Source organism: Triturus cristatus, chromosome 10, assembly GCF_964204655.1.
Source record: "Triturus cristatus chromosome 10, aTriCri1.1, whole genome shotgun sequence".
In the NCBI taxonomy this organism is placed as follows: Eukaryota; Metazoa; Chordata; class Amphibia; order Caudata; family Salamandridae; genus Triturus; species Triturus cristatus.
In genome coordinates, this window is record NC_140593.1 from 413,745,183 (window position 1) to 413,759,145 (window position 13,963).

General features: G+C 46.1%; 1 protein-coding gene across 1 annotated transcript in view; it reads right to left on the reverse strand.

Annotated features, from left to right (window-relative positions):
• Positions 1–13,963, reverse strand: part of LOC146789534 (uncharacterized) — a 317,842-nt gene that overhangs the window by 242,729 nt on the left and 61,150 nt on the right. Inside the window, exons 4-7 of the mRNA XM_085631700.1 lie at positions 13,081–13,145; positions 12,154–12,210; positions 11,851–11,949; positions 3,673–3,740 (exon numbers count right to left, since the gene is read on the reverse strand). Of these exons, the coding sequence (XP_085487826.1) occupies positions 3,673–3,740; positions 11,851–11,949; positions 12,154–12,210; positions 13,081–13,145 (289 nt within the window). The remainder of the gene's footprint in view (positions 1–3,672; positions 3,741–11,850; positions 11,950–12,153; positions 12,211–13,080; positions 13,146–13,963) is intronic.

A 13,963-nucleotide genomic window follows, 5' to 3' on the forward strand; every position in this document is an offset into this window, starting at 1 on the left:
GACATCACGAGGAAAGCTGGACATAAGTGAAAACAGAGAAGAGGAAAAGAAATACAAAAGTGCAACTAATCGTCTCCCAATTTTCAAAAAGACAATTCAAATAAATTATGAGAGTAACATTGCGTTGAATGAACATCAATATGACTCAATGTAGAAAGACAACAACAGCCGATGGGACTATGACCCATGACCGTCCTCTACTCCTACGCAAGAGTGTGAGGAGCACTGTGAATGGGACTGTAACCGACATGATGCCCTATGTAGGGTGGCTTTGTAAATGTAAATGGGTAGAAGACCCATAAAAAAGTACCCCTGTATAGGGAATAATAGTAAAATCTCTGTTACATTCAGTTTCAACAACCACTCGCTTCTTCCCATATTCATTCATCATCAGCTTCGTCTTCATTTAGCCACCTGAAATGTGCTGTAATATTTCTCTGCTCAAAGTGGCAGTCCTTTCTGTATACCAGAACCAGAGAATACAGATTCTATTTATGATTTATCAGCCCATCAAAGCACAGCTGCCCACAAACCGCTGTGGGCATTTAAACTCCCCACAGCACTCAAAGTCCGATCATCTGCACTTGTGACACACTATCTTGATTCAGATTTCCAATTCCTAAATCTCTCACAGTCTAGGTCATCCTTATAACAAATGATTACATGTTTATTACAAGGTTCCCCAGTCCAGACATGATTTCTTAACTTTTACTGTTTAAAACACAAAGGGGTTGTCAAATATCTGGCTACCTTGATGTTGTATAAGGTCTGAACAGATCGACTCCTAAGTAACAGACCAGCAAAATCTGGCACAGGTTTCATCATGTTAATAGCTCAACAGTCAAATATTGTAGAAACTATATATATATTTATTTGAATATACTTATACTCTCTTAGTTTCCTCTAAAGAACTATACCATGTGAGAAACCTCTATTTTCAATAATATTCCAATAAGTTAATGTAGGAACCTGGCTCTTTATATGATACATCAAAATGAGATATATCATGTTAAGAGCCCAGGGGTTCCCTTATGAGTGAACAGGGAGCTTGCTATGGCAATCCCAAGGTGCTCTGCTAGGGGGTAGTGTGGTCAAGCAGCCTTAGGCTTAACACCGAGGCGTACAAGACATCTGAAAATACACACAATGGTCAATAAATGAGACACACGAATCAAGAAGGAGATCCACACCAATTTATAAAAATAGCAAGCCTCTTTATTTATGTTTAGGCACGAGAAGAAAATCATTCAGGTAAGTACATTTTGTAAAGAGAAATACTTTTTAGTTCAAAAAGTCGACACTTTCTGAGTTCTGCAATGTTAAGCTATGGAAGGAAAATCATATGCTGTTTACCAGTTCTTGTCAGCGACTTACGTAACCAGAGGCTTGCGTTAAAGATGAGCACAGGTCAAGGTTCAAGGCAGCACCAGCAGGTCACCTCCAGCACCACTAGGGCATCGGATGCTGTGGTGCTAACAGTGTCAGGTGCCCAATGCAAACCAATGGGAAACTGTCCTGTCACAAAGAGGCTACAGGAGGGGACTGAGAGGCCAGTCCGGTGGACCAACAAGGGACTTTGGTTCTTGTGATGTTGGGGGACACTTTTGGTTTTCTTCTCCTCCAGATGGGGCGTACGGGTGCAGAGGGTTTTGGGTTGTCTGGTTTCACCGTCCAGCAACAACGGCAATTGAGAGGGCCTGTCAACAGAGGCTGCACACGACGTCGGAGAGTTCATGATGAGTAACGCCACAGTGGACTCGGCACCTTGAGGGCTTGGGGACCACGCTAACACAGTTGGCCCACTTCGACATGGGCTGGGGGGCTCGGGGCAGTGGTGCTTGGCGGCAGTGGGTTTCGGTGGGGCTGGAGTCCTCTTGATCCTTCTTTTCCTGTCTCCCGGGGACAGTTCCATTGTCCCACAGCATGTGTTGGTTCCTTGGTGAAGGCTGCCAGGTCTCCAGGGTTTTGGGGCCTCAGCAGCTGCTGGACAAGTTGAATTTTGGTGCAATAGGCAAAGTCAGCAGGCAGGCCAGCAGAGTTGGCGCCAAGTCAGCTGCTAGGTCCTCTGTTCTTGTTGTGCGGCTCATCTCATCCTTCTCCTTTCTTCAGGTCATCAGGATCTACTCTTCTGCTGCCAAGGGCTCCCTTACATACTCAATTTAGGGGTGTTAGAGGAGTGTAGGGTAGTAGTCAATGGGCTACTGACCCTTGGGATCACTATGCCCCCTATATGCCCACTTCAGTTTAGCCCACCTCAGGGGTGATACTAGCCTGAGGGTGGCACTCCTACCTGACTACCTAATTTTCCTGCCAGTCCAGTTGCCAAATGGGCTCGACTTCCTCTCATGTGAGAGGAGCCAGATTTGCATTTCAAAGGCGGCAGCTCATTGAACCTTGCCGGCTAGGAAGGCTAATGAGCAGGTCATCCTATGGGAGGGGGTGTGATACCGTCTCACCGGACAGACTTTTGTTCAGGGTCTCATGAGAGCAAAAGGCTCTCACCCTAGGAGGTCAGAACAGTGTCTCAGGTGGTAGGCTGGCAGAAACCAGTCAGCAAGCACACCAGAGGCTGGTAGGTATTTAGGGGGTACCTTTAAGGTGCATATATTGGTAAATCCATCACTGGAATCAATGTGGGTTTATCAATACAAGATATTTGATACCAAACATCCCTATTTTCAGTGAAGTCATCATGTAGCTGGGGAACTCGTTTTCATCAGTTTCCAGTACATGTTCTAAAACGTCTTCCCAGTCCACTTGCACTGGCAGTAATGAAACAGCCCAGCACAGGGGCATATCTTCTCAGCAGGTATGCCCTCACATGTAATACCAAGCACCCTGCCTTAAGGCTGTAAGGCCTTCTATAGGGGTGACTTACAAGTATCACATGCAGCGTTAGGGGGCTGGCAAGCAAGGATGTGTGTCAGGTTGTGTTTTCAGTTTTGTCTGCACCAAAACATGCAGCCTGCGATAGAAACCCTGCATGAGTTTAGTGAGGGGTCCCTTAGGATGGCACAATTTGTGCTGCAGCAATTGAGGGACCCTCTGTAGTACCTCAGGCCCTAGGTACCAGGGGTACAATTTATTAGGGAATTATAGAGGGTTCTAAAGGTATTACCAACTGGGGGAACAATTGTACAGTTTTGGGAAAACATCTGGAACTGGGGACCTGATTTGCTGGAAGCCAGTGCACTTCCAGTTGAAATCACATCATGTACCAGGCAAAATGTGGGGGTGGCCATGTCAAAAAGGAGTACTTTCCTACAGTTAATATTCTGCTAAAATCTGTGCAGACACTAATAAAATATGCTTTTCCAAAAGACAGTTTCTTTTCACTGATAATTTCATTAAATAAGTTTATAGTAACGTGTCATTCAAAGCCAAAAAAGGCAACTAATTCATCTATTCCTCAGGCTGTTCGCATGTTAATTATTCAATAGTAACCAATAATTGTATGCAATACCATACTAGCCTTATTCTTACACCCAGCACGTTCTACACTTGAAATATAACCTAAACCTTTTAAAAACAATCAAAAGAAAAAGAGAGGACAGACTTGAATGTACTTCAATTATTCACCTATATTTGGTGCACTCTCAAGCACAGCTCAGAGTACATGTAAATACTGAACTTGAATCTTGCAAAGAATTATTATAGAAAAGCAAAACCAACCTCTCTCCTTTTTCACATTTCCATTGTAGAACTGGTCTCTCCACACAGGGTCATCACTTACAACCAAACTGCAAGAAGACAGGAAAACATGAAACATGGGTTTATAATCTGTAATACATACAAATGAAACGTTAAATATCGTTAAAGCTTCTCTTTCAATCTCTAAACCAATCAGTGATTTATCAATCAAGGGATGGGCGCGTGGCGAGACTATACTTCATTGAACAAGAAGCAAGCGTAACATAGTCAAAAAATGATATCACCTTTTTTATGTACAATGCAAAATGGCTGATGTTCAAAATATTTAAAACGTGTAAAATATATCACAGAGGTAGCGAAGTGGATACAGAAATTAGAATAACCAACCAGAGAAGGTAAAAGTCGCAAAGAACGTCTCAGTGGGTTAAAACCCGCCCCACGTCAAGGGTACCTAGTTCTATTCATCGCAATGTAATGTAGCACAAGTACAAAAAAATACAGCTTTTTAAAGTTGGTTTGTTGACCTAAACAATGTCTCTGACAAAAAAAATGACACTGCTTTATAGAATGACTGACTACACAACTGACAAACTATTAAGCGATGATAGTTTACTTTTGACTTTTCACTTAAAGTTCAAATTTGCATTTCCATTTTAGTAAAGCAACACATAAAGTGTGCCATGGAACATGTAGTTGGGTATTTTGAAGTTTACATACTACATCACATTTATCTCCAATCTTTGGTTTGTCTAGTACATGAAGGTCTTTCTAGTTGTTCATTTAGAACTAAGGGCCAGATGTACGAACACATTTTCCCATAGACACAGAATGGGTAAAACTGTTTGATACATCTGGCCCTAAGTGTCTTCATATTTTCTTGAATGGAACTATTTTAGCCTGGTGAGTAAGCAGGAGCTACCTTGTGTTATGGGCGGAGGTACATTTAAGGAGCCCCATATGTTCAGTAGAACATTTGGTAGGAAGATATGGCGACTTCGCTGAGTACTTGCAAATCGGAAATTACCTTGAGTGAAAATGTTCAGTGCTTGAGAGGAAAGCAAAAACAGACCAGGAGCACAACATCCCAAGCAGTGAGGGGGATTTTATCCCTACACCTTTGGATTCTTTGCTCATTCTACAACCAGCTGAACACACTCCTTCATAATCAGATTAAACATTCCCCATGCTTGTTCTTTTCAGGCCACTTTGCAGGGCAGAATGCTTGCATAGGGATATGACTCTCCAAAGCAGCATATCTAAGCTTAAGCCCCACTGTTTATTTTATTTTGCATTTTAATAAAGTAGCACTCTTTGAAGAAACAAGCATTTGGCACAGGCGACAGGTCTGACATTGGCTTTCAGTCTTTTGGCTTTATCAATGCCACATTTGGTTTATGCAAAACATTATTGCCGGGGAAGCTGTCAGACTGGCTAAAAGCAAAAATAATGTTTGGTCTCAAAAAGCATATATTGCCATTGTTCCTGGCACATCTGGGAACTAATTTGTGTGTGCATGCCCTCCTTGTGAAAGGTCATAATGAACAAGTTACTTACCTTCAGTAACGATGTATCTGGTAGAGACATAGTCTAGCCGCAGATTCCTTAACTTAGAATAACCCCAGGCATCAGACTGGTCCGGAAAATTTTGCACATCAGCACCTCTGCGCACCGGGGGGCAGTGCTGTTCGGCTCTGCCCAGACGTAGTCCATGGACATTACGTCATCGGAGCCATATATGCCCCACCCCGGCGCGCCGACATCAGTTTTCGTCATAAGACTTTTCCGCATCAGGACGCGAAGCCACCACCAAAAACTGTGGAAATATGGGAACAGTGTGCAGAAAAAGAAAAGAAAAAACAAAGTATGGTGGAAAAAACATCACCATAGAAAGACAGCGCCAGGCACCGTATATTGTAAACTGAGGGAGGGAAAAGAACAGAGCACCACTCTGGGAGGGACCCCTTCAATCGTTAAGTCCAAAACCTCCCCCAGAGGCAGAAGAAGATGCAGAGCATAGGCAGGATTGGCCTGTGTGAGCCTGTGCTACCAGAGGCACAAGACTCACCATTGAGCCACAGCTCCGTGGTGAACCATCACAGCAGCTGGAAGAAAGTACTATAAAGCGTCACCCAAAAAGAGACGTCAGATCTGAAAAATGGACCTGCCGCATGCAGCATTGTCAGAGACTGCAACCGCTAGATTGCAGGGGAGGCAAGAGACCTCAAGCGGTTGAAGAAGATAGAAGGGAAGAATTAGACTCACATCGGACAACCCAGGGTAGGGGTTGTAAAGGACACATGGCACATGAGCATACCATCCAATCACAAGAATGGGCAGAGCAGAGCCCCGAAACAGAATGTAGCTTTGTGAGTCGGAGTGAAGAGAAGACGTCACCCGGCAGAGGAATAAAGCCACCTAAAGGGAGGCGTAGGCAAGAAGCCCAACCTGAAAAGATTGTAGCAGGACGGGGAGGACGTTAAGGAATCTGCGGCTAGACTATGTCTCTACCAGATACATTGTTACCGAAGGTAAGTAACTTGTTCATCTGATAGAGACATCTAGCCGCAGATTTCTTAACTTAGAATAGAAACCAAAGCCATACCCCTAGAGGAGGCGGAACTGCGACTGAGCCCCACAAAGGTCCAGAGAGAACCCAGATGTCAATAACATGACCAAAAGAGTGTTGTCAACCAAAGGGCGAAACACAGTAGGGACAGAAATGACAGCGCAGCCAACCACCAGACTCCTAAGCCCTGAAGAGAGCAGGGAATCAAGGGGAGGCGAGGGCACCATAGCCCATCCAGAATAACACGAAAACCCCCACATGTAGAGGGGATGAGAGAAGGAAAACACCAAGCCAGAATGCTTGTGCCTGATTGAAAAAATGCCGAACTTCGAAAGAAGACCAAGAGGCATGAAGGATCCACAGTATCCAAGATGTCGACAAGAAGCCAGAGCTAGCCCCAGCTAAATAACTTGAAGAGCATAAAACACTGTTAAACCTGCTCCCGTAAAGATACAAAGACAGCAGGATACTGACCCACGCCCAGCACGGGCCGACATGGAAGAAAAACACACCTAGCAAAGAAACTGGCATGAAAAGATAGTTCAGCACCTCCCAGGAAGTAAAACTGAACCTTATGGTGCGAAAGAACCGCAAGATGCGGCAGTCGACAAGCCAACCCAAAGGACTGGTTAAGTGGTATGGTGGAGAGAACGCGTAGCACCCTCACATGCACCACAGTCAGACATGTGGAGAGCATTGAAAGGATGCCCCTACACCGCCCGAAAGACGCTTATACGCGGCCAGAAGGAACACCAGGAAGCAAGACAGCAGGAACAGCTGAAATGCGCCCAATAGCAAGAAGGCAACGGGCCGCACAAGCCAAGAGGAAGAACATAGCGCAGAAACAGCCTCAAGAAGATGCTGAAACCCGGCCAAACCCAGGCACTAGGGTACGCTCAAAAGTACCCGCAGTTACACAGAAAGTGGAACTAGGCCAGGCTACAAGCAACGTCAGCCGGCAGTCCGGAAGAGAGAGAGAACAGTCCCCGCGCAGGAAAATTTAGAAGAAAAGATAAGTCTAACAAGGGAGTACTTAGGACCAACTCACGGGTCCTAGACGCCAGGAAGAGCGGGGTTCAAGGAGAACCATCTCCACGAGTCCGCCACATTTAAGAATGCTAGTGGAACATAGAAATCCCTGCGCGAAAGCAGCGGGGATGTGGAGAAAACTGTTTAGGGAATAAGCCAAAAGGCCATAACAACCTACAACAGAGAGGTCCACGGCAACTCCCTACTTTGGAGAACAACCCAGAAGGGTCTGGCACCAAAAGACGGACGAGAGGACAAAAGCAAAATGCCAGGCTATGCGAGGTAGATACAACACAGCATAGACCTAGACCCGGAGTCCAAGCACTACAGACAACAGAGCGATGCGACCCTGCCGGTACGCAGTAAAAGGAGGTATATGAGCTCCAGAGGGAGACCCATAATGAAAACTCCACAGGAGCATACGAAGGCAAAGGCAGACACCTGCCACCAATCAGTACCCCACATAGGGCAAGGGTCAACCCCTGGCAAGAAGGGGGTCCACTTGGCAAAACAGAAAGTCAGAGGACTTGAAACAAAAACAACCCAGCCATACGGCTATACAGACAATACAGAGGCACCAACCTGCCTCTGGTAAAAACTGGTCCGTAAAGGAAGACCGCAACGAAGAAGAAAAGTCAAGCAGTCAGTGGCACGGCAGAATTACGGTAGCCCTGACAGAAGCCTGGAGATCGCAGAGTCAGCGTGGGACTCAAAAAGGTCTATTCCATGTCTTGCAGGCTCTCCTAAATATTATCAGGGAAGCGAATGTCACGCATCCAGGCATGACGGCGCAAAGTCACCGACCGTGCAAGAGCACGGCCCACAGAGTCTGTGGTATCCAGGGAGGAGCGTATTGTAAAATGAGCCATTTCCTTGCCATGAAGGACAAGACGGAGTAACTCAGGGCGCAATTCCTCTGAAAGGGAAGGGAGAAGGGTAGCCACGGAGTCCCAGAGTGCAGAGGATGCACGTGCAAACACGCATGTAGTGTTTAAAGTGCAGATGGCCGAGCTAGAAGAAGCAAAAAGCTGTCTGCAACATGCATCTAGCCACCTGGATTCCCGGGTGGGAGGAAACAAGTGCAAAGTGGAGGAGTCCTGCAACCCAAAGGCCGCCAATTACCAGGCCCTGAGCAGCAGGGTGGAGGGACAGGCAAAGTGGATCCCCCGGGCAGGACGGTGCCTACCAGCAATGGTCCGATCAACCGGTGCTACGGAAGAGGGCCGTGCCCACGCGCCACGCAGGGCTTCTAATAAACCACCCCCAAGGGGTACAAGGGCTTCACAGTAATGGGCTTGAGATGGAGCAGATCCATTAAGGGATCGGGATGAGGGGTACCACAGGGGGCTGAAAGCCAAGGATAGCATCTGCCCTGTTGATAGTCCGAGCATAGGCGGCCCCTAGCTCAGTAGTCACCCTAGGAGGGGACAAGAGGCCATCTGTAGGAGACGGTTGGAGGCTTATTCTCCCAGTTGCCATAAAGAGCGGGGCTGGGGAATGACTCGAAGGCCATGCCACACTGGAGACCTGCACCAGGGGCCCCCAACCAGGGGAAGCAGCAGCAGCCTCTGAAAAGGCCGTAGTGGATACCTGAGTCGCCCAACCCCGCTGAGGGGACAGAAACGAGGAATCCGGAGGTTAATCCCAGGCATGGACGCCGGTGTTGATGAACGGATGGACACCGGCGGCAAGGGATGCGTCAACTGCGGCGTTGGCGGGCGCCGTGTCGGAGTCGACTGGACATCGACGCCCTCCACGATGGACGCTACCTCGACGTCGGATGATGCTTTGCCCCAGACGTGGGATCAGGCTTAGAGCTTGGTGTGGGTTTGGACGTCGAGCCCGTCATTGGGTCTGACGTGGTGCCCGGTTCTGAGCTCGGCGTCGGCGATGCCCCTTCCGCCGTCCGCACAGGAAGCCGCACAGGGCTATGCGTTGACTGGCGGTGTGAGCCTGGCATCGAGCCCGGCGTCGCCGACGCTGCTCCCGCCATCCACGCAGGAAGCCGCCCAGGGCTATGCGCTGACTGGCGGAGTGTGCTAGAGTGACCAGAACGGTCTGGGCCATGGCCCAACGTCGTCGCCTCAGCTCCGGAGTCAGAGTCGGTGCACACAACCCTGGTCTGTGAAGGATCTGCCGACGAGGGTCCGGCCGGAGTACCCTCCACCTCTGTGGGGCCCGAAGGCGCACCAGGGAGAGAGGGGGACTCAAAGTAGGCCTGAAGAGCCCGGGAGTAGGCCACCATTTGGGCGCGAGTCGCTCCCTCTCCTGGAAAAGGACGGTATGGAGGAGGTGACCTCCGGGCGCCCGTAGCTGACCCCTTACGAGAGGAATGAGCGCCAGCGGCATGCTTACGGGAGATGGACCTCAGTGGACGCTTGTGGCTCCGCTTACCTTTTTTAGGGTGCCGGTCACGGGAGCGGCCTCGGGAACAAGCTCCCTCTGGAGAGGGAGAGCGGCGACGAGAAGAAGCTGGGCTGGACAGCCGTGTGGCCAACAACTTCATATGGCGGTCCCGTAGGGACTTTGGCTTCATCTGTTGACAGTCGCCGCATTGTTCGGAATCGTGGTGCACACCAAGGCACCACATGCAAATAAGGTGCGGGTCTGTGCCCGACATCTGACGCGCACAGGCCTCACAGGATTGAACCCGGAGGGCATTGCACACTGTTCCGGTACGACACCAACGGTGCCGAGAAGGCCCAAAACAAGGCCAGGAACTTCTGGTTTCCAGGTTCCGTGTCGTGACGCGGAAAAGAAGAAAACTGATGTTGGTGCACCGGGGCGGGGCAAATATGGCTCGGCTGACATCACGTCCATGGATGACGTCAGGGCGGCGCCATACGGCGCCGCCCCCGGCGCGCAAAGGTGCTGCTGAGCAAAAGTTTCCAGACCAGTCTGACGTCTGGGGATATTCTAAGTTAAGGAATCTGCGGCTAGACGTCTCTATCAGATGCCGCCACTCACAGCGAAGTTAGGCAATTACTGAGGTGGGCTGACCCACTGCCCATGCTGTCTGCTGTTGTGGGTGGAAGGAAAATGTGAAATAGACAATAATAGATCGATGGCTGAGGAGAGAGAGCTAAAAGACTTGACAAGCCAGTATATTATACTTACAATTTTAGTACAATCAAAAGGCCGAGGCTAACGCGGGACCTAAAAATGAGTCTGGGGGCTTTACATAAAATAAAAAAAACTGTAAAAGGCATCACTTACATAGAACCGGCACAAATTATACCTTACTAAAGCGAACAATAAACAACTGCTATAAATTCAATGCATTATATATGGGCCTGGCTAACGTGGGAAGACTTTCCCAATAGGCCAACCAAGTTGGATGTACTCAAATAAATGTTATCCCTTACTGAAGGCTGCCAATTCATCCCAACACTCTGTAGAGCTTTGAGAGCTGATAGGCCTCAGCAAACATCATATCAGTCTGACTGTGGAGAGTATTTGACTGACTCGGAGTGGGGCTGCGCTTATAACCATATCACAAAATAGCTGGAAACGCCTAATTTAAACGTATGCAGTTTAATTTCCTCCACTGATATAGCACACCAATGTGACCTTACATAGGTTCTATCCTGATTGTTCAGGCATGAGACCAAGATGTAAGGGTGGGAATACTAATTTATTTCCTATTGTGCGGTTATGCCCGATAATCACAGGACATTGGCTTGAAATTGTTTTTTCCTGTTTTGAAGAGCTAAGTATTCCCGCAGGATCTAAAATGAGAAATGTCCCTTTTTTGACTGAGGCTGCAGAAAGAAACATGGTAATTGTTCATTGGGGTTGATGTCATTACTGAAAGATGATAAAATATTATACAAATTGGCATCCTTAGGCCTTCTCCTGGCTGAGGGACAAACAGTGATTCAGTGGTTAGTCTCAATGTAGGTGTACAGTGGAGTCTTGACACAAGGTTGTGATGCACCATTATTCCCTCCAGATCTCTCACGCCACCATAAAAGTCTTTGCATGGATGGACGGCAGGTATACATAGATTAAATTCATTCTGAATACATTATGTGTACGTGATCTTAGGAGTCTAATGGTGGCTTCCCAGAGTGGGCTACTCTTGATCATATATTTTCACAATTGCACTGTGACTGTACGCTCAATCCTGTTGTGAAGCAGTATTAGGCTCAGGTCAGTCCGAGCTGCAAACCTGATTACCTGTATATGAACAATTAAATTTAATAAAACATTTTAAAGTTCCCATCTTTAATACAGAAGGAGCCAAAATGCCTAAACTCGCATCTCTAAGTTTGTTTCTATGGCAAATTATCTGTTATTATGGGGAAAACACACTACTTGAAACCCATTCAAGCTTTTATGTCCATTCATACAAGACCAATTAAGAAGTGTAGATGTCCCATATCTTGCTCCTTTTGCTTCACTATCTGGCAACGGGTAGCCGTAAAATCACAATAAAAGCCCAACTCTGGTACTGGCACACAGCATCAAAACACTACCCACATGGAGACACGCACTCCCCCACCCACAGACAATGGCTTGTCTGTTCACAAATTTGCTTTGGTGCCTGGTCAGGAGTTTGAATTGATATATAAATGAAACTAAAACATAATTCAATAGACTACCTGGCAGCTCTGCTAGTGGGGATTCCAAGGTGGTGCATGGCCTCACTGCACAAAAACTCGCGCCCTGAAGAACGCAGTACTGCTCTGCCATCGCCGTTTCTAGAATAGAAAATGAACCTGAACAATGAAGACATCTGAATATAACATGGAGTCCTGCTGCACCTTTTACGGCTGAAATCAACAAAAGACAGGGAAAGACACATAGCCAGTTCAAGGAGAATGATTATAACAGGAACATTAATGGGCAAGCGTTGTATCGCGTGGATCACAAGTGCATGTTAATGATAAGAACAGTACTGTTACCTTGAATAAGGGGTTTTTCCTGAACCTTTCAACTGGAGTTCCCATCGATCACCACACCTATAACATAAGATATTCATGTAAACGTTGTTTTTTCAGATGACGTATGTCAGTACATTCAGGTAACTCAACAGCTCAAAGTGAATCTTAACACTCAATCGTGGTTGTGGAGAGACTTATGTAGGGGACTACTAACTGCAGATGCGAATGCAAAGGATCAAAATGATTCAACCACTCGTGAGAGTGGATCAACAGTGAGGGAAGAGACGAACCATAACATTGCTATGTATACGCCTCCCTGACAGTCATATCAATTTGTACATGTATGATTAGGATTATTGGCTATTCAGATGCTTGAATTCCAGATGCTATTGCTCCTCACGATGTATTGAATATATGCTGATATGAGGTGGTTGTCCTCACATGTCTACCCACTGTGTTGTTATCATAAAAGGAATAAGAACGTTTCTATAAAAACAAATTAGTAACGAGGAAACAAAACATAAACATTGGAAAGGGTTTAGGAGTTATTAAGAAAATACCAGATGTTCGATAATAAACATTAAAGGTTGTTTTAATAAGAATCAATAAGAGAGATAATTAATATTTAAAAAAATGACAAACTGATTTAGTTTCATAGTTTTATTTGAGGGTTTGGAGGAGGGGGGAGACGGATTTAACTTTGAGATCAAGAGGTTCTGTAATTTCTCCCTAAGAGAAAACGCGTCTTGCTGCTGTATGTTGTTACAGATATGAAAATCTTTCTTGATCTGTGTGGAACTGTATTGTACAATGACATATTATTGTATATCGAAAGATGGTTGCATAGCAATAAACATGTACCAGCTTGTTGTCTCATCCAGATAAAACTTGCAATAAAAAGTATTTTGACAACACCCAGTCCTGTGGTCGGAATGTAAAAGGAGTTACCTGTTAGTGTACTCTCCAAGTAAATGTGCTCTTCCATCCCCCAGCTGGCCTGCCCAGGCGCCAAACTACAGGAGCGGAGTAAGAAAAGACAAACGGTTAGTTACTTACCATCACTTAAGTATATGCTGTTAGGAGACCGAATTTAATAGTAAACCAATGCACATATTCCAATATATTCTGCTTAATTCCCTACATGCGCTACAATAACCTTACTGCTATTAAGTTTTCTTGTTTCTAAGAACATGCAATAAACAATTATTTTCAAACCCACTAGGCCTCCATTGGCTGTCTGCATTTTGGCTTTGCCAATGTTAGTTTTATTTTGGCATGGATTTTATAATCATGTAATCACCCATTTCAAGTTACATAATGGTATGAGATTAGTATGCAATCAAATTCGCAGGTCATGATCACAATCTCACACACTTTCAATGCATATTTAATAAAACGCGTTTTTTGATTTGAAATCTATATTGAGAAATTGTCAGTTCCCATTTTGTGGAGTGTACTCTTCTTAAAAACACAGTTATCAAAGCTTAGACTAATCACTATTGTAGGGTTGAAAACAAGGGCGTCTAAACTAGGTCCAGGAGGGCTGAATCCACACCACCTATCCAGACTATAATCAACTGTGAGTACAAGTATAGCATGTGGCTATCATGAACATCTGAAGGGAATCCAGCCATGCCCCTTTAGAAGGAAGCAGCCTACTTGATAAGAAGTCACTGACATAAGCATAATACGGAGAGAACTATTCTCAGTACCTAATAATCGCTCAAGAACTATATAGGCAATTGTGATTCAGATTGTAGTAATTACAATACCCGCAGAGGCCTTACCTATATAATCTATAGAGAAGGGCTGCCTATGTGTCTGACCACCA